The following is a 20,447-nucleotide window of genomic DNA, read 5'->3' on the forward strand; positions in this document are numbered from 1 at the left end:
CGGTGATTGCTGCAGTTTTGCTCTCAGTAAATAACAGCCACAGGCTCCTGGAACACAGCACATGTTGTTTGGCTGTTGCTGCTGCATTTGGAGAGAGATGGACAACAACCAAGACGTGCCCAAACCCCCAGGAATTCCTTGGGTTTGCTGGTGTCACACTCAGCAGCAGTTTTGTTGGCTGTAGAGACCATTTGGGACATTGCTGACTACTTCAAACACCACCTGGCTGAACAAAAAGGCAGAAGACTCTTCCTCTTTTAATTCCTGTTCATTTTCCTTAGCAAGCCACGTCCGATGAGCTCAGTTAAATACCACCATGAGCTCCTTTCCTGTTTCAGTCTTCTCTACCCACCACCAGAAATCTAATGTAGCTCCAAGCATTTGCAGACCCTAAGCCCTGAACCTGCTTTGCTCATCATAATCATCCCAGGAAATTCTGTAGCCTGATGGACCTGGTAAAACGTGAAGGCAGAAGAACAACTCTGATCTCCAAACCCGCTGTGTGAATGCCAGCCTGCCACGCTGGGCCTCACCCTAGGCTGGGAACAGTGCCCTCCTCCTTGGGAAAGTCTCCCACTATAAATATAAAAACAAGGCCAGAAGTCTATGCTCTTTAGGACAACGAAAAACGCCATTCCCCATCAAACCCAGCGCGACCGCACGTACCTTGTAATGCGACTCGGTCTCCTCTTCCTGAGTGGAGCTGGAGGGAGATGGGGTGGCAGACTTGCTTCCCGGGGGCGAGGGGGAGCCGTGGGTGACCCCGCTCCGGATCCCCATCTGGGAGATGAGCTGGGACTGGCTGAGGGCACCCATGGGGCCGCCCAGCATTCCGGGCCGGTTGAGCAGCGGCACTTGGCGGTTGGACTCGTAGGACGCGGCGTCCGAGTGCACCATCTCCTGGATCTGAGTGAGGAGGAGATCGCTCGTGACTACAAAATTCATTCATTTATTTATTTATTTGCCATACTGCCAAATCACTTTGAGGCTGGTTTATTGTTTAAATTGGTCCACACAGCTGGGAAAGTCTTCCTGGTGATCCCTTCCACACGAGGCAAGAGCTGGGCACCATGCACCCATTGCTGTGCCCATGAGGTGCTAAATCAGCTTTGAGTGTGGGTCTGTGTGCTCAGAAGGTGCCCCTGCCTGCCTCAGGGACCACTGGCGGCTGGCACCCACCAGGGGTCAGATAAAAAGGTTAATAAATGAGCAATTTATGGCCAAATCATGAGGAGAAGGGAAGGTTACTCCAAGCCCCATTCAACCTGGCCTTGGACCAGGGATGGGGCAGCCACGGCTGCTCTGGGCACCCTGTGCCAGGGCCTCCCCACCCTCACAAGGAAGAATTTCTTCCTAATATCCCATCTAAACCTACCCTCCTATAACTTAAAACCATTCCTTCTTTTCCTGTCATTCCAGAACCTTGTCCAAAGTCCCTCTCCAGCTTTCCTGGAGCCCCTTTATGCCCTGGAAGGGGCTCTAATGTTTTCCCAGAGCCTTCTCTTCTCCAGGTGAACCCGCCCCAGGTCTCCCAGCCTGGCTCCAGAGCAGAGCTGCTCCAGCTTTTGGAGCATCTTCAGGGCCTCCCTCTGGACTCATTCCAGCAGGTCCATCTCCTGTACACCAAGAAGCAAATAAGGGATGAGATGAGATGAGATGAGATGAGATGAGATGAGATGAGATGAGATGAGATAAGATGAGATGAGGACAAACCCTGCTGTTTCCTGTGCCAAGACCCCATTTCCAGTTTGTACCATTTTCCCTGAAAACCCCATTTTCCCCTAGGATCCATCCTTGCCCATCTAGTAGAGTTTGGCTCCTGCACAGCCTCATCCAGCCATGGAGTGTGAGGGAGGCAAACCCTATCTGAAATGTTTCCCAGAGTTTTCCCCTTCTACATTAATCTGATTAATGCTAACATGAATTTAAAGACCCGAGCTCCCAATCAGCCCTCTGAAGTGCAATCTCTCATTACCAGGGGAGCTTTGCCAACTCCATCAGCAGCACACACACGGAAGGAAACCCATGGAAGACCTGTGAGGGCTCCATAGGCTTCAGAGGACATAAATCCAGATGCAAACCCAGATTTACTGCTGCAGGTCAGGAATCAAGAGCTTTACACCACACCCGACAGAACGTTCTGCTCTCCTTTGGACTCTCCGTCAGTAGAGGAGCAGTGTCAGGGGAACAGATTTCCCTGCATCTGCCCTTCTTCTGCATTAATTGTGAAGGGAAGGGATTTAACTCACAGGAATTAAATATATTCCTGCATTTCAACAGCAGGAGCGTGACTGGGGCTGTCTTAGGGGCCGCACTGAATTGCTGCCCTTGGCTTTGGTGGTGTCAAGGAGGCAGCAGGGCTGGCTTTGCTTAGAGGCAAAGGGGCACAGAGCTTAACTATGCTTTGGTTAGGGGCATAGAGCTTAACTATGGTGAGATTTTTGTGCCTTTAAAACCTTATTATGTGCCCTTGAAACCTTATTATGTGCCTTACTGCCAAGCTCTGGCCTCTCCTGGTCATAAAGACATCGAGGATGATGCAGCCATGGGGATGGACACCAGGCTTGGGCAACACAGGAGGCAGCAGAGAGGCAATTTTTGCATTTAAAACTGAATTTGCAGAAGTCATGGGAGGGGCCTGGGTGAGACAGGCAGTGACAGGGACCACGCAAGGTGGGAACACAGCACCCATCTGCTGAGCAGCCAGCTATTCCCAAATCCCAGCCAAAAAATGTACATTTGTCTTGGGTTTTGTCAGTTTAATCCAGACCTTTCAAGTTGGAGAAGATCTGCCAGCTGCTAAGGAAAAGAATAATTTATTGTCCTTATTTTAAATTTAAATGAAGGGAAAGTTTAGAAGACGGGTGTTGGAGAAATGGGGAAGGCTATGAGACGTGGCTTCAAAAATTCTGAAGTTTAAAATAGCTTGCTCACGGTTTCAGCCACAGCAGTCTTCCGAGGAAATACTGTACTAAAACAATTTTGGGGGAAACTTTTATTATGTGGCCAATAGACCACAACGGCTCTGTTTATCCATTAAATATGTAATCACACACTTTTTCTTTACAGTGCATGTTAGTTATGCATCAGAGCAGAACAAGTCCAGGAGTGCAATTATGGATATGGGCCACGTGTTGTAAATGCCTCTGAAAATTTGTAGAAAAAACCAGGAACCAGAGCCTGGCTCAGAGAACCCCTCCAGAAGCCCCTTGCTCACAACCCCATCACAGACCCCTCTTGAGACACAGCATTTGTGCTGGGATGTCCCCCTCCAAGGATATCTTAGTGAGATGATTCCTCTCAATTTCTTCACCTCATCAAAGGGACCCCATAAAACCAGACTTTTACTCAGGGCCTGTGGTGACAGGACAAGGGGGAACGGTTTTAAACTTAGAGAGGGTTGATTTAGGTTAGATATAAGGTAGGAGTTTTTTACAGTGAAGGTGGTAAAACACAGGCACAGGGTGCCCAGAGAAGCTGTGGCTGCCCCTGGATCCCTGGCAGTGTCCAAGGCCAGGTTGGACGGGGCTTGGAGCAACCTGGGACAGTGGGAGATGTCCCTGCCCATGGCAGGAGTGGTACTGGATGGGCTTTAAAGGTCCCTCCCAACCCAAAGCATTCCACAATTGTATGACAAGAAACTGGTTTTAGTTGAATATTCTTGGTTCTTCTCTCCTCTCCCACATCTCCATCTCTTCTCCCCCTATCCAGGAGGCTCTGCAGGACCCATGCAGAGCTCCTCACATGCACCCTGCTGAGCAGTGTCTGGACAGGCAGGAACTGCCTCCACCATTTGGCACTTGCTGCATTTCTCTCCACTTCTATTTTTTTTTTTTCTTTTTTAAGTGCAATTTTGGAAGCAACACACCAGGTTGCCACCTCCCCATCACTCCTGGTGATGGCTCCTGGTCTCCCCAGCAGTGGTGGAAAAGCCACTCATGTTTTCCAGATGTAACATGTTTGGGGTGAAAATGAAGGTGAGCGGTTCAAGTGCAGCACTGGAGCTCCTCAAATAGGATTAAGGGTGAGGATGGCCCTGACTCAAGCCAGGGAAAGGATTATTCCTGCTTCCCACTGCAGGATCCTGCAGACACTGATTTCAGGGGCACCCAAAGCAGGTGATATCCCCCCCCCCCCAAGAAAAGAGAGACCCAGGAGCAGGATTTTGAGATGCTTCCCTGCAGCAAATGGCCTCATCAGGCAAGTAAATGGCAAATGAAATTGTGATCATGGCAAACCAAAGTGAAAGGAGGTAATGAATGCAACGCTCCCTGTGTGAAAGAAAACAACCTGGTCCTGTGAGGTGCAATCCCAGCACTGGGCTCAGTGGGGCTGTCCCATGCCTTTCCCCTCCCCGAAGCACTCGGCAGCACCACAGCGCCCGACGGAAACACGGAATTAAATAACCACCCTCCAAATGTGATCAGCGCCTTCCTCAGGAGCAGGGCCTGTGAGAGCCAGGTCAGATCCCATCTCCATCCCGGGAATTCAGCACAACAAGCTCACCACGAGGTGCTGCAAAAGGCTCAGGATGGGTTTGCAGCCTGTGCTCAAAAGATGTTTTGCATCTCAGAGAGGAAACCCAGAGTGTAATGTGATGTAGTCATAGCTAAAGTAATTAAGTGCATCTTACTTAGCAGATTCCCAAAGGCTGTGCTAACTCAAAGACAGCTTCTTTTTTTCCACAATATTTCAATTCTTTTAATGAATATGCATATCAGGCCCGTAAACGCTCCAGCTAATCCAAAGAAGGAGAGAAAAACATGGTCCATGTTCCCTGTTTCTGGGGAGAAGGGGAATTCAGTGACAAATGCCATGGGGAAAAGCCCGGTCAGGGACTGGGGTGCTCTGCTAACACAGATAATGTTTCAAGTGTGTCAAGCCCAGCTTCAAATTAACTGTTCCCCAAAATTTTAATGTAAAAAGCAGCTCTTTCCAGCAGTATGGGGTGGAGCACCAGCCAGCAGACCCGGGGCTCAGGTGCCAGGATCTGGCAGGGATGGCTGTGTCATGAAATGGCCTCCTGCTAAATCCTAACTCCTGACTGAAGCCTTGAGGCAGGTCCCACCCCGAAAACCACCTTCTGCCTTTGCTTTCCATGGGATTTTTGTCCTTCTCTCACCTTCCTTGGTCTCGGCCGCACCCTGAACAAACACTGTGCTCTGGTGGCAGAAGCACAAATCCAGAGCTCCTGTGTTATTCCCCCGTGGTGTGCTCTGCCCTTGGAGCAGTGCTGCTCCGAGCTGCCCCAGCCCTGCTGCCTGCTCGGCTGGGCTGCAGTCCCACGGGTGGGATCCATGCTGAACCACTTGTGATGTTACCCAAGGAGCAGGGAAAGGAGAAATTTGGCTGGAGTTTGCCACACAACACTGTCTGACCCCACTGCACAGGCAGGACCTGGGGGTGCTGGAGGATGAGAGGCTGGACATCACCTGGGAATGTGCATTGGCAGCCCAGAAATCCAACCATGTCCTGGGCTCATCCCACAGCGTGGGCAGAGGTGAGGGGGATTCTGCCCCTCTGCCTGGCTCAGGTGAGACCCCGCCTGCAGAGCTGCCCCAGCCCAGGGATTCCCAACATCAGAAGGACCTGGAGCTGCTGGAGAGAGTCCAGAGGAGGCCACGGAGATGCTCCAAAGGCTGCAGCACCTCTGCTCTGGAGCCAGGCTGGGAGAGCTGCAGGTGCTCACCTGGAGGAGAGAAGGCTCAGGGAGAGCTCAGAGCCCCTTCCAGGGCCTAGAGGGGCCTATAAGAAAGATGGGGACAGACTTTTTAGCAGGGCCTGTTGTGACAAAGGGTGATGGTTTTAAACGAAAAGAGAGTTGATTTAGAGTAGATATAGGGAAGAAATTTTTTCTGGTGAGGGTGGTAAACACAGGCACAGGGTGCCCAGAGAAGCTGTGGCTGCCCCTGGATCCCTGGCAGTGTTCAAGGCCAGGCTGGACGGGGCAGGGGGTTGGAATGAGATGTCTTTAAGGTCCCTTCCAACCCAAACCATTCCATGACTCTAGGACTCCCACCCTTCCCAGGGTCAGGTAACACAGGTGGGGTGAGCTGAGCTGAGCTGTCAGAGCCTTCCTCATCCAGGGTCTTCCTCCCAGGCAAGGCAAGCAGCTACTCCAGGGGCAGCCACCAGGCTCATCCACAGCACAGCTTCCCTCTCCTTGGGTTTGTTCCCAAGAACAAGCCATTATAATCACAATCAACCAGGGAGAGGAATTATCTGCTGAACAGCTTTGAAGCAAAGTTTTCCCAGCAGGCTTTTTCTGTATTGAAGTTTCAATGTAAACGCATCACCATAGCTGAAATGCTTAAAGATGATTTACTTAAAAAAGAGAGAGAGCAGGAGAGAGAGGAGCTGATAAGAAAATATATCCCCAATTACCACCCCTCCTCTTCCCGATTTGTAACTGCTCCTAATAAACTTTCATGGTCTATGTAAAATGCTTTAGTGCAGTGACAAATTTCTGCTGGAATTTGAGATGTCTTGTTCAGAGTAATAGCTATCTCACACAGGTGCCCAGCTGCTATTGTAAAATCAGTAAGCATTTAATTGAAACAAATGACTATAATAATAGTACATTATCCCTGCAGGCTCATAGCCATAACAGTTTTAATTATTGAGTTAAGAGTCAAACTAATTTATCCTTTAAAGTAACAGCCACATCTTTGGTTCCACCGATCATCCTATTACGAACATGAGGGGAACAGTTGGAAAGGATTTAAAAAGGAAGTAATTTATTTTGGTAGAGGTGGGGGGGCATTTCTCATACGGCAGAGGATTTCTCTGCGCACTCACGTTCCCAGCTGTGGTTGTCACCTCCCTCCTGGATGCATCCAGTTCCCAGAGGGAATAAGCACCCTCTGCCAGCTCCTGGGGATCTGTACCCCCTCCAGGATGCCATGGGGGGGCTTTGCTGGCCCAGCAGCAGCAGCACAGGAGCCCAAGGGAACCGCTGGTGCCAGCTTTGGGGGTTTGGGCACATGGAAATTTTTTGGATCTACATTAAAATTACAGTTTCTCTTCATTGAACACAGTGGAAAAAGAAAGGTTTTCCAGACTCAAGTTTGCAAACATGATCTGAAGGAGCATCTCTGAACTCAGAGCCAGGCAGCAAAGAGGAAGAATCCACATTCATGGTTTAAAAAAGCATTTCTGAGACACAGACATGCCCTGGGGCAGGTTTGAAGGCACAGCTTTCCCCAGCCCTCGGTTTCATGAGCCTTCCTGCTTTTGTTGTGGTGGCTGTGACACAGGGGACCTAAAGCATCTCTGAGAGCCCTTGGGGCACCACACGAGGAGGGGATGGAAAGAGGAGGGCTGCAAGGAGCTGGGGAACCCCTCCCTGTCGGGTGGGGTTCAGAAGCTGCCCAGGGGGGTGGATTCACTTGTGACATTGGAGCAAGCCTAGAGTGCAGCGTCCATGGCCAGCCTGTGCTGCCAGCCCTGGAGCCCACACCCCAGCACTGGCCAGACTGGAGGCTCTCACCACTCTGTCCTTCCCCAGAGCACTTGCAGAGCACCATCAACCCCCTCCTGCTCTGGCCAAAGACACAGAGCTCTGCACTCTCTCCATGTTCCCCACCCTGCTCACTGCTCTGGATGCTTTTTGGACTTCTCCCTCAGCAGCACCCACCCAAAGCATCTCACACCCCTTTTCCAGAGCCACCATCTATAAGGAGAGGAGTCCTCACCTTGAAAGATCTTTTTTGCTCCTGCAAGGGTGGCAATACTGTTTTTCTAAACCCATATCCTTCATTTGGGATCAGCTTACCAGGCCATGCCAAAAGCTCTGCATCTGTCTTCTGCCACCTTCCTGCTCACTGCATCATCATCTGCCAGCTCTGCTGGCAATTATTTCATGCTTCCTTTGGCAGAAACATAAAAAAAACCCTCCAGGAAGACAGAGTGACAATCCAGCCCACCAAACCTGTGCAACACTGGGTTCGTATTGTTCCACTTTCTCAACAGACTTTGTGCTTCCAAGTCAAATGTCTTGCAGATGTCTCAGTATGTTATGTTAACACTGTTACCTCTATCACCCAAACCTGTAATCTCATCAAAAAAGATATCAAGTTAGCTTGACAAGATTTGTTTTCCATCAGCCCATGTTGATTGGCATTAATTATCTTACCTTCCCTTAATTCTTTATTAATTGAGGCCTGGATCTGCCACTCCATTATTTTGCTGAGGATTGATGACAGACTGACAGGTCTGTAATTACCTGGGCTGTTCTGTTTCCCTTTTTAAATATTTGCACATTAGCTCTTTTCTAGTCCCCCAGAGCTTCCCCAATATTCCAAGAATTATTAAATACCAGCATTAGCAGAGCTCCTCAGTCACTTATCTGAAGCCATGTACAGACAAGCTCAGCCTGATGGCTTAGAGGGAACCTGAGCAGACAAATAGGAGAAAAGAAACTTTTCTAGTTTAGGTGCTTTAAATAAAACCCCCATCTTTCCAATTAATGTTGGCAGTTCCAAATGCAATGCTTTCAAACAAGAAGCTTCACCCTAAAGCCACACAGTGTTCCCCAGACAAGGCTCCCAGGGCTTCTCCCAGTTGTGTTTATGTGGGAATGGACTGAGAGCAGCTCTGAGGAGGACTTGGGTGGATGAGAAGCTGAACATGACCTGTCCGTGTGCACTGGCAGCCCAGAAACCCATCTGTATCCTGGGCTCATGCACAGTGAGGGCAGGGGGAGAGGGGGATCCTGTCTCTCTGCTCTGGTGACACCCCACCTGCAGAGCTGCCCCCACCTCTGGGGACCCCAGTGTAGGAAGGATGTGGAGCCTGGAGTGAGTTCAGAGGAGGCTTTAAGGGCTGGAGCCCCTCTGCTCTGGAGCCAGGCTGGGAGAGCTGGAGAAGAGAAGGATTCAGAGAGACCTCAGAGCCCCTTCCAGAGCCTAAAGGGGCTCCAGGAGAGCTGGAGAGGGACTGGGGACAAGGGCCTGGAGGGACAGGATAAAGGGGAATGGCTTTAACCTGCCACAGGGCAGGGATGGATGGGATATTGGGAAGGAATTGTTCCCTGTGAGGGTGGGAAGGCCCTGGCACAGGGTGCCCAGAGAAGCTGTGGCTGCCCCTGGATCCCTGGAAGTGCCCAAGGCCAGGTTGGACGGGGCTTGGAGCAGCCTGGGATAGTGGAAGGTGTCCCTGCCCATGGCAGGGAGGTTGAAACAACATGGTTTATAAGGTCCCTTCCAACCCAAACCGTTCTGTGGTTGTAGATGACTTTTGTCTCCTCGTCTCTGAGGATTTTTTGATCCGCTTCTGTTACTGTGTAAATTGCTCCTTATGTTTTCCAGCCTTGATCACCTCTGCCTGGTTTTTTTCCCCACAAAGAGAAGTTGCCTGCAGCAGGCAGGGGAGGGAATGACTGAGGGCTGGTGTTGGGAAGCACCTGCCTGACACACGGAGCTCGGCGCTTTGGCAGCCCGTGATCTCGTGCTACGATATCCTGCTATTACAGGGGAAGGAATCCTCCAAACACAATTAGCACTTCATCAGAAGAGAAAGAACTGTAACTTCTGGGTGAGAACTGTGGTGTTAAACAGGGTAGAGACTCTGCTTGGCAAACAGGGAATATTGCTCCTTAATATTGTCATCGCTCCCGGGGCTGGGAGGGCACGGCCAGAAGGAACCAGCTCAGCATGGCATGAACTGAATGTTGTTACTTTCCTGTGATTCAACCCCCACCGTGGTCATCTGCCAGCAAGAGCATTATTGTGGATTGGTGCAGCAGAGATGTCCACGAGGCTGGACATTCCAAATCCCAGCTACTCCCACCCCCTGGGAGTGGCAGGGAGGCAGGAGTTGGGCTTTCCTCTCTCTTGTGCTGGTGGAGTGATTACACAGAGTGCAAGAGGTTATGGTTTCCAAGCACCTCGAGGTGTCAGTGACACGGCTCCAGAGCTGTTCTCCCTCCCAGCCCTGCTGCAGACCTGCAGCCTCAGCTGGGGTGCTCCTTCTTCAGGAGACGACCAAAGTGTTGTAAGGGCTTGGCCCACCCTGAGTCCCAAATCCCACCAGCTGCTGAGATGGGAACCTGGACTGCAGAGAATGAATCACCAAGGCTGGAAATGCCCTCTGAGACCATTGAGTTCAACCCTTACCCAGCACTGCCAGCTCCACCACTAAACCATGTCCCCAAGTGTCACATCTACATGTTTTTTGAGCACTTCCAGGCATGGTGACTCCAACACTGCCCTGGGCAGCTTGTTCCAGTGCTTGACCATTCTTTCAGTGAAGAAATTTTCCTAAATATCCAACCTGAACCTTCCCTGGTGCAGTTTGAGGCTGTTTCATACAGCTGAACCCCTGCATTCCAGCAACCCCCCTTCAGCTGCACTGTGGACACCCCACAGCTCACCTTCCAGGGACACCTTCCACCCCACCAGGGTGCTCAGAGCCTTCCACTGACTTTTTTTCCAGGTGTCTTGCCTCTTCACCATTGAGTCTTAGGGGGCACTGCTTGAAGGAAAGGAATTGCTGTGACTATTCCTGTGGGGACTGGGAGAGGGACAGCACGTGTCCTTTGTCAAACTCAATTTCCCAGGGCCAGGGGTGAGCCCAACAGCCCAGAAAAACGCAAGCAAAATTCTGGTTCTAGTGGAAAAATCCCTGGTCTGTTGGAAGGTGCCCCTAGCCGTGGCATGGGGCTGGAAGTGGATGGCTTTTAAGATCCCTTCTAAGCCAAACCATTCCAGGATTCAGTGATGTGTCTGGAGGAGGTGGGATGCCCCTGGCACTGGAAAAGCAGCTGGGCTGTGCATGTGCTCCATCGGTGCTCCCGCAGTTCTCAGCTGGAGAAACTGTCTGTAAATAACATCTTCAATAAACTCCATTTTTTTTTTTAAAGTACATTATTTTATGGATAAAGAACAAGCCTGATAATTCAGTGAACATGTTTGCAAATAATCTATCCCATTAATTTCCAGCCTGTTTTCTGAATGCGTTATTTAGCGATTTTGCAAAAACCCATTTGTAGAGGAAGGGAATTGACGCTCATCCAGGCATAACACCATAACACCATCGCCAAAAGCTGCAGCCAGAATTCCCAGGAATGGGCACTGGGAGGTAATTAAACAGCAGCAGACCCTGAGCCCCTCTCTTTTATAGCCCATGGGGGGTATAAAACGTAATAAAATTGTCACACCCCCTACATGTATATTGGAAAGACAGGGAGAACCAGCTATGGAGGGGAAGAGAAGCAAAAGGGGCAAGTGATAAAACATTCATGGGTGAAGGTGAGGGACTGAGGGGGCCAAGAGGGTGCTGGGAACTGAGAAGGGTCTCCATCAGCCTTGGAGCCCATCCAGAACAATTTCCTAGTCTGGATTTCTGTCTCCACACTCGAGGTGGATGGAGGAGCAGAAAAACTGTCTCATGGAGTGTTTTTGTAGCATTAATTGAGTGTAATAGTGAGGCAAAGCCATTCCAAGCAAGGGGAAAAGATCTTTCAGTGACAGACCTGTTTATATATCAGATTTTCTTTAATTTTTGTCTTTCACTTTTTAATCCCAAAGATACAGGTGAAACACGGAGTCAGAGGCCAGCGTTAAAACCTTCTACAACAAATGCCTCTATAAATAGAACTTGCTGCTTCCCAAGGCTGGGGTGAGACACCACATGTTGTGTGGGGCTAGAGGTGGTCCCTGGCCACATGTCTGAGGTGCCCTTTTGCTCATGAGTGGGAATTTAGGATCCTGCTAAGCTGTGCACCCCATGGGACCATCACCTGCCCAGCAAAGCCATCCCACAGGTCAAGGACAGGATTTGAGACACAAATAAATTCCTGAGAAGCAGAGATCTGGTGTCATGTAAATAACCTTAAGCATTAAAAAAAGAGAAAAAAAAAAGGGAAAGCAGGCAAACACTAGAGACAGCAAGTTTTTTCCATCTGCAGCTCGACAGGGATTCCCTGGGGAGTTTGCTTTTCCTGGTGGGTTACCACATCCTCGATGTTATTAGATGTTTAACATCCTGTGTTACAGCTCAGCCTTCTTTTCACAAGACTTTGAACTGCTGGGATGGACCAAAGTTCTGCTCCAGATGGATTGGAGGCCAATAATTTAATTTAATTTTTGTGGAAGCAGCATGGGCAGGGCCAAAGTGTGCTCTGCTGTGTGCCCTTGCCAAGGCAGGATCACACCGAGCCCTTCCCCATCCTTCTCCCCAGGGAGAGCACCCCGGGACACCCCTGGGCACCACTTGGTGAGAACCATGGAACGATGCCCAGCCTGGCAGGGGGGCAAGAAGCTTCCCTTTGGATGGAGAAGATGCTGGATTGTGTAAATCCAGGTGTTTTGCTTCTCAGGGGGATAAAAACTAACATTGGCAAGAGCACCCATGGGACTTGCACACCCCGCTCACCCACGGCTGCACAAACACTCCCCCTTCCCCACATTGGCCCCCTCACCTCCTCCAGCATTTATTGCCCTCTCCCTGTGCTCGCGCAGCTGATTGAAGCCTTTCTGCACTCCCAGCTTCCCTTTGCTTTATGTCTCTCCTGGCTCTTCTCACACATTTTAGATATTGCATTCACATAAAGCAATAGACTCGCAGGTAATGAGAGACCTCCACGTTTTATTGCATGGAGCATTAAAAAAAAAGAAGAAGGAGAAGAAGGCAAAAAGAAGCAATTTTAGAACACAACAGGAAACTGGGAAGACTAGATAGAGAACTCATCCCAGTGGGATTAAACTCTGTGAATGAATTTTAATAGGCTTTTTTTCGATTGCAAAGTCTAACAGCCCACTTTTCAAGCACCACAAGAAATGCTGCAGCATTAGAAAGAGTTGGGTCCCCAGTGCTGATCCCACATCTGCACACAAACCACAGCTCTTCTGCACATCTGCAATGAGCTGCCCCCTTTTTGCCCCCACTCAGTTTCCCTCTGCAGCCAGATATTGCTGGGATTATTGTGTTAGTTTGTCATAAGTGTTTCATGAGAGTCTCCTATCAGCAGGAATACAAGCATCCAGGGAAGGGAGGTGGTTCTATGGCTGAATATGTGTTGGGAAAATATAGGATTTTCAAAGCCCAGCTCTGCTGGAGCAATTTGAGACAAAACCAAACCTCCAGCACACCAGTTCTCCACCAGCACAGTGATGCTCCTGCTCTGCAGAGCGGAACCTCCGAGAGCTGCAGGATGTGCCACGACCTTGCTGCGTCACACAAACAGTTACCAGAAGGCACAGTCTGGTATCTTCCTGCCTTTAATTACAGCAAATGCTGAACACTCTTAAAATAGGTGTGAAAAAGCCCAAACGACTCTGAATGTACAAAATTAATTGCAGGAGGGAACAGGGAAGGGAAACTTGAGCACCGACTCCCGCCACAAGAGCCAGATGCCGTAACTTCTGTTCTGACTCCCGACAACGGCAAATCCTTCTCATTTCTTAGCCAGCCAATATAACTGCGGCTGCTCTTCCAAGTTACAGACAGGCCAAAACCTACACAAGTGCAGAATTGATGCCATACAGATGTAGGAAGTGCTCACCTAGGTTCCAGCAGCAGCATCAACCTGAGCTGCTGCACTGCCTGCACTGTGCAATGCAGTTTATTAGATTAAATGTAGTGTATTAAGGGGGACCAGGGGAAGAGTATTCAGTCCAGCAGCATCTCTGTCCTCTTGGGCTTCCTCATGATGGATAACAAACACCTCAGAGATTCATTTATTTCCTTCTAACACCCAGACACTCAGTTCCTGGAGGTGAGATATGCCATATTAAATGAGGCTTGGGTCTGCCCAGGACTGGGTTGCCACAATAACAAGTGTTCCTACTGCCAGTCTCCATTTAATCCTGGTAACAGCAGGGATTCAGGCCATCACAAACACTTCCTTCCCTCCCAAAACATATAACCCCAAGTGGTAAACCAAGAGTAAAGCATAACCCCATTAAAGGCTTGATTTTTCCCCCTGGGATTACATGCCGGCACTGGGGAGCTTGATCAATTGAGTCTTGAGGTTTAATCAATAAGTGCCAACAACAACATTACCGCATTCCAGCCATGCTCTCCATTCATCAACTTAAGTAACTCCAGTAACCCAGAAGACAGAGGCACTAAAGCAGCAATTAAGGTCTTTGGGGAAGTCTGAATGCAGCCGGTGGCTCCTGGGACAGCCCTGGGTGTTCCACGCTCCCGAAGGAGCTTCCACCTCCGGCTCAGGCACATTCCCCTCGGTGCCAGGCTGTTGATTAGATGGATATGGCAGGACTCAAATGCAACAGAAAACATTTCAATTAAAAAATTGATCGTTATTTTGTCTTGCACGTTGTGTCACCAAAACATTTTGGATGGCGCACCACGCTCGGCGCCGCATTTGCATTTCCATCTGATCAGACACCAAGGACACGTGCCAGGCTCGTGTTTACGTTCCAGATCAAGTCACATATCCCAGCAATCTCATTAACCTGCTGCCCTGGAATTAAACAAAACCACCTGGAAAGGAAGCGCTTTCCTCCCCGACATGCACCACGAGACATCTTCGGAGCTTCCCAGACAAGCTTTGAGCATGGGTGGCTTCACGGAGGTGTAAGGATTTATGTTCCTTGGAATACTTCCCAGGTTTTTTCTGGCCAGGGAGTTTCAGCACAAGTGTTGAGGTTCTGCAAGAGCTACAATTGTGTCTGTATATACAAACAGGCTTTAGGGACAACCAGCAAGGTGAAGGGATGGCTTAGGGGGAGCAGGTGGAGGGAAAAGTGATGCCTTTTCTTGGTCTTAAAATCAAGAGTCAAACACAGTAAGAAGGGAAAAAGGGATTTTACTTTAGTATTTGTTTTAAGGATCCTTAGGTGCACCTCAATGCACACTGCAATGCACACCCCCAAAAGATCTGGTATCACATTATAGGTGTTACTAATTAGCATATCTATCAAAGATTCTCTAATGAGAGGCTTGAATGAGTTCTCTTCTCCAAGGAACTTTCTCCTGGATGGTTCTATCTGAGTGTACAGAATGTGTTCTGGAGAGGACCTTGGGGTCTGGGGCACGCTATCTTTTACTTACAAAGCTTTTAAAATGTTCAGTCTCTTAGCTGAACAAACAAGTCCAAGAATGTAGGCAAAAAGCACCAAGAATACAGAAGTTGTAAAGAGGTATGACAGGGGTATAAGAGAACAGGCAAAAAATCTTCATGGCATCAAAAGCACAAAAAATTCTCACGCTCTCTAAGGGCCGAGCACCAACTGATGAGGAGCTCAGGCCTCTCTGCTGTTGAGGATGTTGCTGTCCCCTTGTTACCCGAGGTCAAAGCCAACACTGCTGTTGTTGCTGTCAGTGCAGCCCCCAGCCCCTCACAGGCACAGGGCTGCTGCCCTCCTTGTCCTGCATATGGACAAATAGCAGGGACTCTGCAGCCTCTGTCCCAATGGGCAAAAGGGCCAATCTCCCCCAGAAAAAGCTCTTTATAAACTTGACAAATAGAGACAAAACCATCCCTGTTCTGCTCTGAAGAATTCAGCAACCTCAGCTCAAACTCTGGGGTTTACACTTGTTATCTACACACATTCTCCTTTCTGAAACAAAACCCTAAAGCTGCTTATAGGAGACGACTGCCAAAAACTTTTATCACTTTCACAGACTTGTTTGCCAGGAACTGACAATATTGCCCAAGTAGCCATGAGTGTATCAAAGAAGATGTGCAGCAGCACATAAATATGGGAGAAGCTCCAGCAGGATTCTTGGATCCAGCTTGTAGGAAGGGATTTGATCTCATTGGTGTCAGCTTCCCCAGCTGGAAATGGAAAAAAGGAATTGCTCCAGGCCTGAGATGGGCAGGTACAAATGCTGTGTCACGATGGATGAGTTTGCAAAAATTAAGCCATTCCACACTTGCAATTCTCTCTTCTTGAGATGCAGAAGAGGAAGAAGAACCAAATACATTATCTGGGAAGAAAGGGTTACTTTTCAATCGAAAATTAATGCACTGAATTCTGAATTAACATGTGGGATAATTAAAACCATCTTTCCAATGAATTTATTATAGGATATACAAAGCTAATTATAAATTCTCTGTTGCTTAATCCCTTGCAGTTTGCTAATGCAGCGTTGAAATCTCTTTGGCCACACTTGTTTAAATTATTCATTAGACACAGCAACAGTTGTGAACTGTAATTTAAATTGGCATCTCATGAATATTCAATCAATACAATAAACACTGGAATGTTTTACTGCACACTGCTCGATAGTTTGTGCTGGAGCTTGTGTTGACACATTTTTATTAACTCTTTATAAAGGTGTTACCTATTTATGTCACTGATTACAATGAGAATAAAAAGTCCCACTCATAAATATTTGTGTCGTTGTCTTAAGAGAGACAATGTAATTAGGCAAAGCTTCAAAAGTCATAATTAATATTGGGTGGCTCTCCTTTCCCTCCTGGTTGCCTTGAACATGTGGACTGGCAGGATTTCAAAGCCTGGCACGTGTGGCCACGTCACAGCTTTGGCACCACAGCTTTCCCAACTGCCCAGGCCAAATCCTGGGGTGACACCTGTGGGGTGGCCCCGAGACTGAGCTGGCGTCCCAGCAGCTGTGCTGTGCCCTGCTCCCACTGCACAGGAGAAATACAGAGATAACTGGAGCTACTGGGAATATTTGCTCTCTGCTCTCCAGCCTTTGGTCTGTCAAAATTAGGAAATAAAATGCAGGAACCATAAAATCCCTCTGTGCGGCAGCCTGATGGCTCTGCAGCACCTCATAGTCTTTTAATGGGGCATTTTTAGCAGCCCTAAAAAGTCATTCTCACGAGGCTGTACAATTCTGGGTGGGTTTCTATTTTAAGCCTGAACGTTTTCATTTCAAAGCGAGATCCCGCTCTGACCAGAGACTGTAAAAATGACATCGTGGGACTCGGTGGCTGTGGCTTCTCAGCAGCACCACATAACACACAAGGTAAATTTAGAAATTAAAATATTCTCTCCCTTGCAAACAAGGTTGGTGACATGAGACCGAAGGTATTGGAGGTTCAGACTCTTCCAGGGCTGCGGAGTGTTCCCAGCAGTGCAGTGAGGTCCAGGAAAACCCTCCAGACTCAAATGTTCCCTCCTGTGCACTGACTTCCACCCTCTCAGATTGGAGCTGCCAGGTGGGGAAATAACAGCAGCTGTTGCTTTATTCCCAGAAAAAACAGGAATTTTTTTCTGGAGAGAACACCAGCCAGGACTTTCTCACGGACACACCAAACCCTGCTGGCTTGCTCAGGGGCTTGTATCGCTGTCCCCGTGTGGTGGGGGGTAATCTCATTAGCACGTGGATGAATGGAAAGACCAAAGGCCAAGCAGTTTATCCATCCCAGCAGGAGATTCGGCTGATGGCTGCGGTGCCCAGGAGCTGCTCTGTGGCTCCCGTGTCCCCAGGTGAGCGCAGGGAGAGCCGGCCGGGCATCCCCAGCAGCTCCCAGCTCCCTCCGGAGACATCCCTGCCCAGGGTCTTGACCACCGACCCCTCCTGGATGCCACGAGTGATTTTCCTCTGCCAGCAGAGTTGGCAAAGCTAATGAATATTCACAGAGTGTTTAAACGCTAATTACCGATGGCTCAGCTGAACGAGCAGCTTCAAAACCGCAGAAGTTTCACGAAACAATGTTTTTGTAAAGTTGTTTCTGGCTGTGGCGTTTTTGTGGCCTGGGATCGCTTGAAGGATTTTAGGCCCAGTTTCAAGGAAAGCAAAGTCCACACGTGCTTCTCCTCCAGCACTGTATTTGGATGTTCCTAACCCTGAAATGCATCCGTGGTACCTCCTCCAGACACCTACAGGTATTTTAGACCCAGCTTTACGTCCACCGGTGGAGACAGTGGATTGTTGCTGACCACCCACGGCTCCACTGGCAATACTCACCCAGTCAAACTTTAACACTCCACCATGGACCCAACTAAAAGATTTCAGGCGTTAAGGTAATTCTGTATCTGCTCCTTTTTCCATGGTATGCCTCCACCACAGGACTCAATGTTCTGTGCAGCATTTGCTTGTTGGAATCTGAATGTGGTTCCTCACAGGGAAGATTATTCCCTCCTGTATTCCTCTGCGTGCACGGCAGGAACCACTGTCTCCTCTGTGATCTTTGCATTCTCTTTTTCCCCCCGCTGTAGAACAAAAAGCTGTTTTGGCATCTCTTAATTACGGCTTTGTGGCTGGCAGATCATCTGTTCACCTCAACCTTTATTTCCAGTGACAGAAAGCATCCGACTGTTCCACTGCTCTGTTGTGATCCCTCTTGTTCCAGTTCACCTGCCTGTGAGTCAGCTCGGGGCTCTGCACCCACTGTACTTCCCCATAAATTAGTAAGTGATACCTTGGCTTCCATTGCAAGGGTCTTTCAAGACTAATCTGTGCATTTTTGTTGGTGTTTCTTCCAGCTGTTTCTCGTTTACCACAGCTGGCATCTCGTTTCAGCCTCGCGGTGGAACACAGACAATCCTGACACTTTGTACAGCTAATGCCTTTCTTTTTTTTTTGATCCATGAATAATTTTCTCTGCCACAGTAGCAGCTCTCCCAGAATACTAAAAGCCACACGCTCTCCTGTAACCATATCAATCCAGCTCTGACGTGAGTCGGAGAGCTGCAGCGCTCCTGGTGATGTCAATGAATGATTCCGACATGTTTTCCTTTATGCTCCCAGATCCAGGGCTCGATCTGCTTCCCTGAGAAACAGAGAGGTGGCTAAGCTCCTACAGACTCTGCTGTAATTCATCCAGCCTTGCAATTTGCACTCACACACACTGGGAAAAGCCACTTTGCTCAGCTTGAAGCCCTGAGGATTGGGAGTGGGTAAATCCTTGTATCCAGCACCCTAAATAGGGTGGGTCATTACTGATGTTCCCTTTGGATCTCCTCATCTTGTGGCCCAAGTGAGACTGACGGCTCCAAGAGCTGCCTCCACCCCAGAAGCAGAATCTGCAGAGGCAGGACGGACAGTGCATTGAAACTAAAATTTGTCAGGTTTTAAATGTGGGAGAAAATGGGAAGGAAACTCCTGATCCATGGAAGAATTTTGTTACTGACATTTTAGCGAACACCACGCTCAATGTTTCCCTTTAAAACTCTCCCTCAGCCGGATGGGATTGATGCACAGTTGCAGGCACACCTGGAACACACAGCTCACCCAGCCATGGCTGGGCTGCAGCACCGTGGTGCAGACGAGGCTCTTGGGTGTTCTAACCCTTCAGAAACGTGAGGTGAAGACAGGAAACCTCCCTTGCTGCACAGCTGCAGGGTCGTGTCCTGCTGCTTTGCCTTTGCAGTGGGTGATGCACTGAGGAATGGCCCTTCTCGTGACACCAGCGGGAATGCTGCCAAGATTCCTCCAATGTATTAATGGCAAAAGGCAGTGTAGAAATAACATCAGTGAGTTCCAGGATGGCGGTGATGATGTCCCCTCACAAACAGAGACACGGACATGGCAGAGGTGTTTAATGCATTCTTTGCTTCTGTCTTCAACACAGATGATGGACCAAGGGTGGTCTCAGTGCCTGGAGCTGGAGGATCAGGACTGTGAGAATGATCAATTCCCAGTTGATCCTGAATCGTGCAGGATCTGCTGCTCCAGCTTGATCCCTACAAATCCATGGGGCCTGGCAAAATTCATGGGAGAATCCTCAAAGAGCTGCTGATGTCATCACAAAACCTCACTCAATAATTTTTGAGCAGTCTTGGGAAACCAGACAGGTGCCAGCAGACTGGAAGCTGGCAAATGTTGTCCTGATTTTCCATGATTCTATGAAGTTCCTTTTTTGTGTATCAGCTGAAGAGATTGCAAATCACAGCTATCCTCTGTCCCTTCAGCCCCTTCCCTCCTGTACCTCAGCTCTTGCTCATCCCACCCCATCACTGCCTTGCCCTCTGAGGACCAGGATTTCACTCCCACCTCCAGCTGCTCCTTGCCATGTCCATGTCTACTCGTGTCTCTTCAGTGTGTTGCAAAGACAGAATGTGAATTTTTTTACTAAGCTTCACTTCCAACATGAAACTGTTCCTGGAAAAATTACCACGTGTGCAAACACAGACACCCAAAATGTGGGTTAATGCATCTGAGCCGGGGTCTGATCCTCCTCGAATCCCTGCAGAGACATTTGCTTCATCCCAGGGAAGGTATTTCAGACAGTTCAATGAATCACACTCCAGGAGAGCTTCTGACTCTGAAAGAAACCTGGGGGACTCATTCAGGCCCACCCTGGGTATCACTCCACAAAGCTGGCTTACTAATGTGCTGCATTACACCTTTGGAATGTTTCTAACAAAATACCCAGGCTTGGTACTTAGTATTTTTATAGTCTGCAGTCAACACTGACACTGCCCTGCACTTGGGAATCTTATTCTTGACTTTGGCTGAAAAACCTGTTTTTTCCAGTGAGAATTTTTTTTTCCAAGGACTCTGTAAGCTTCTTTTTGAATTACTGTAGATGATGGACTACAAAGAAGCCATCTTGCTACAGC

The 20,447-nt window shown here is 48.9% G+C and overlaps 1 protein-coding gene across 2 annotated transcripts in view; it reads right to left on the reverse strand.

Annotated features, from left to right (window-relative positions):
* The window catches only part of TOX2 (TOX high mobility group box family member 2), a 149,525-nt gene that overhangs the window by 24,419 nt on the left and 104,659 nt on the right, over positions 1-20,447 (reverse strand). For both annotated transcript variants that reach the window (XM_032127045.1, XM_032127046.1), the window contains exon 4: positions 667-906. In XM_032127045.1, coding sequence (XP_031982936.1) covers positions 667-906 — 240 coding nt within the window. The remainder of the gene's footprint in view (positions 1-666; positions 907-20,447) is intronic.

The sequence above is a fragment of the Corvus moneduloides genome, chromosome 17 (assembly GCF_009650955.1).
Source record: "Corvus moneduloides isolate bCorMon1 chromosome 17, bCorMon1.pri, whole genome shotgun sequence".
Lineage (NCBI taxonomy): Eukaryota > Metazoa > Chordata > Aves > Passeriformes > Corvidae > Corvus > Corvus moneduloides.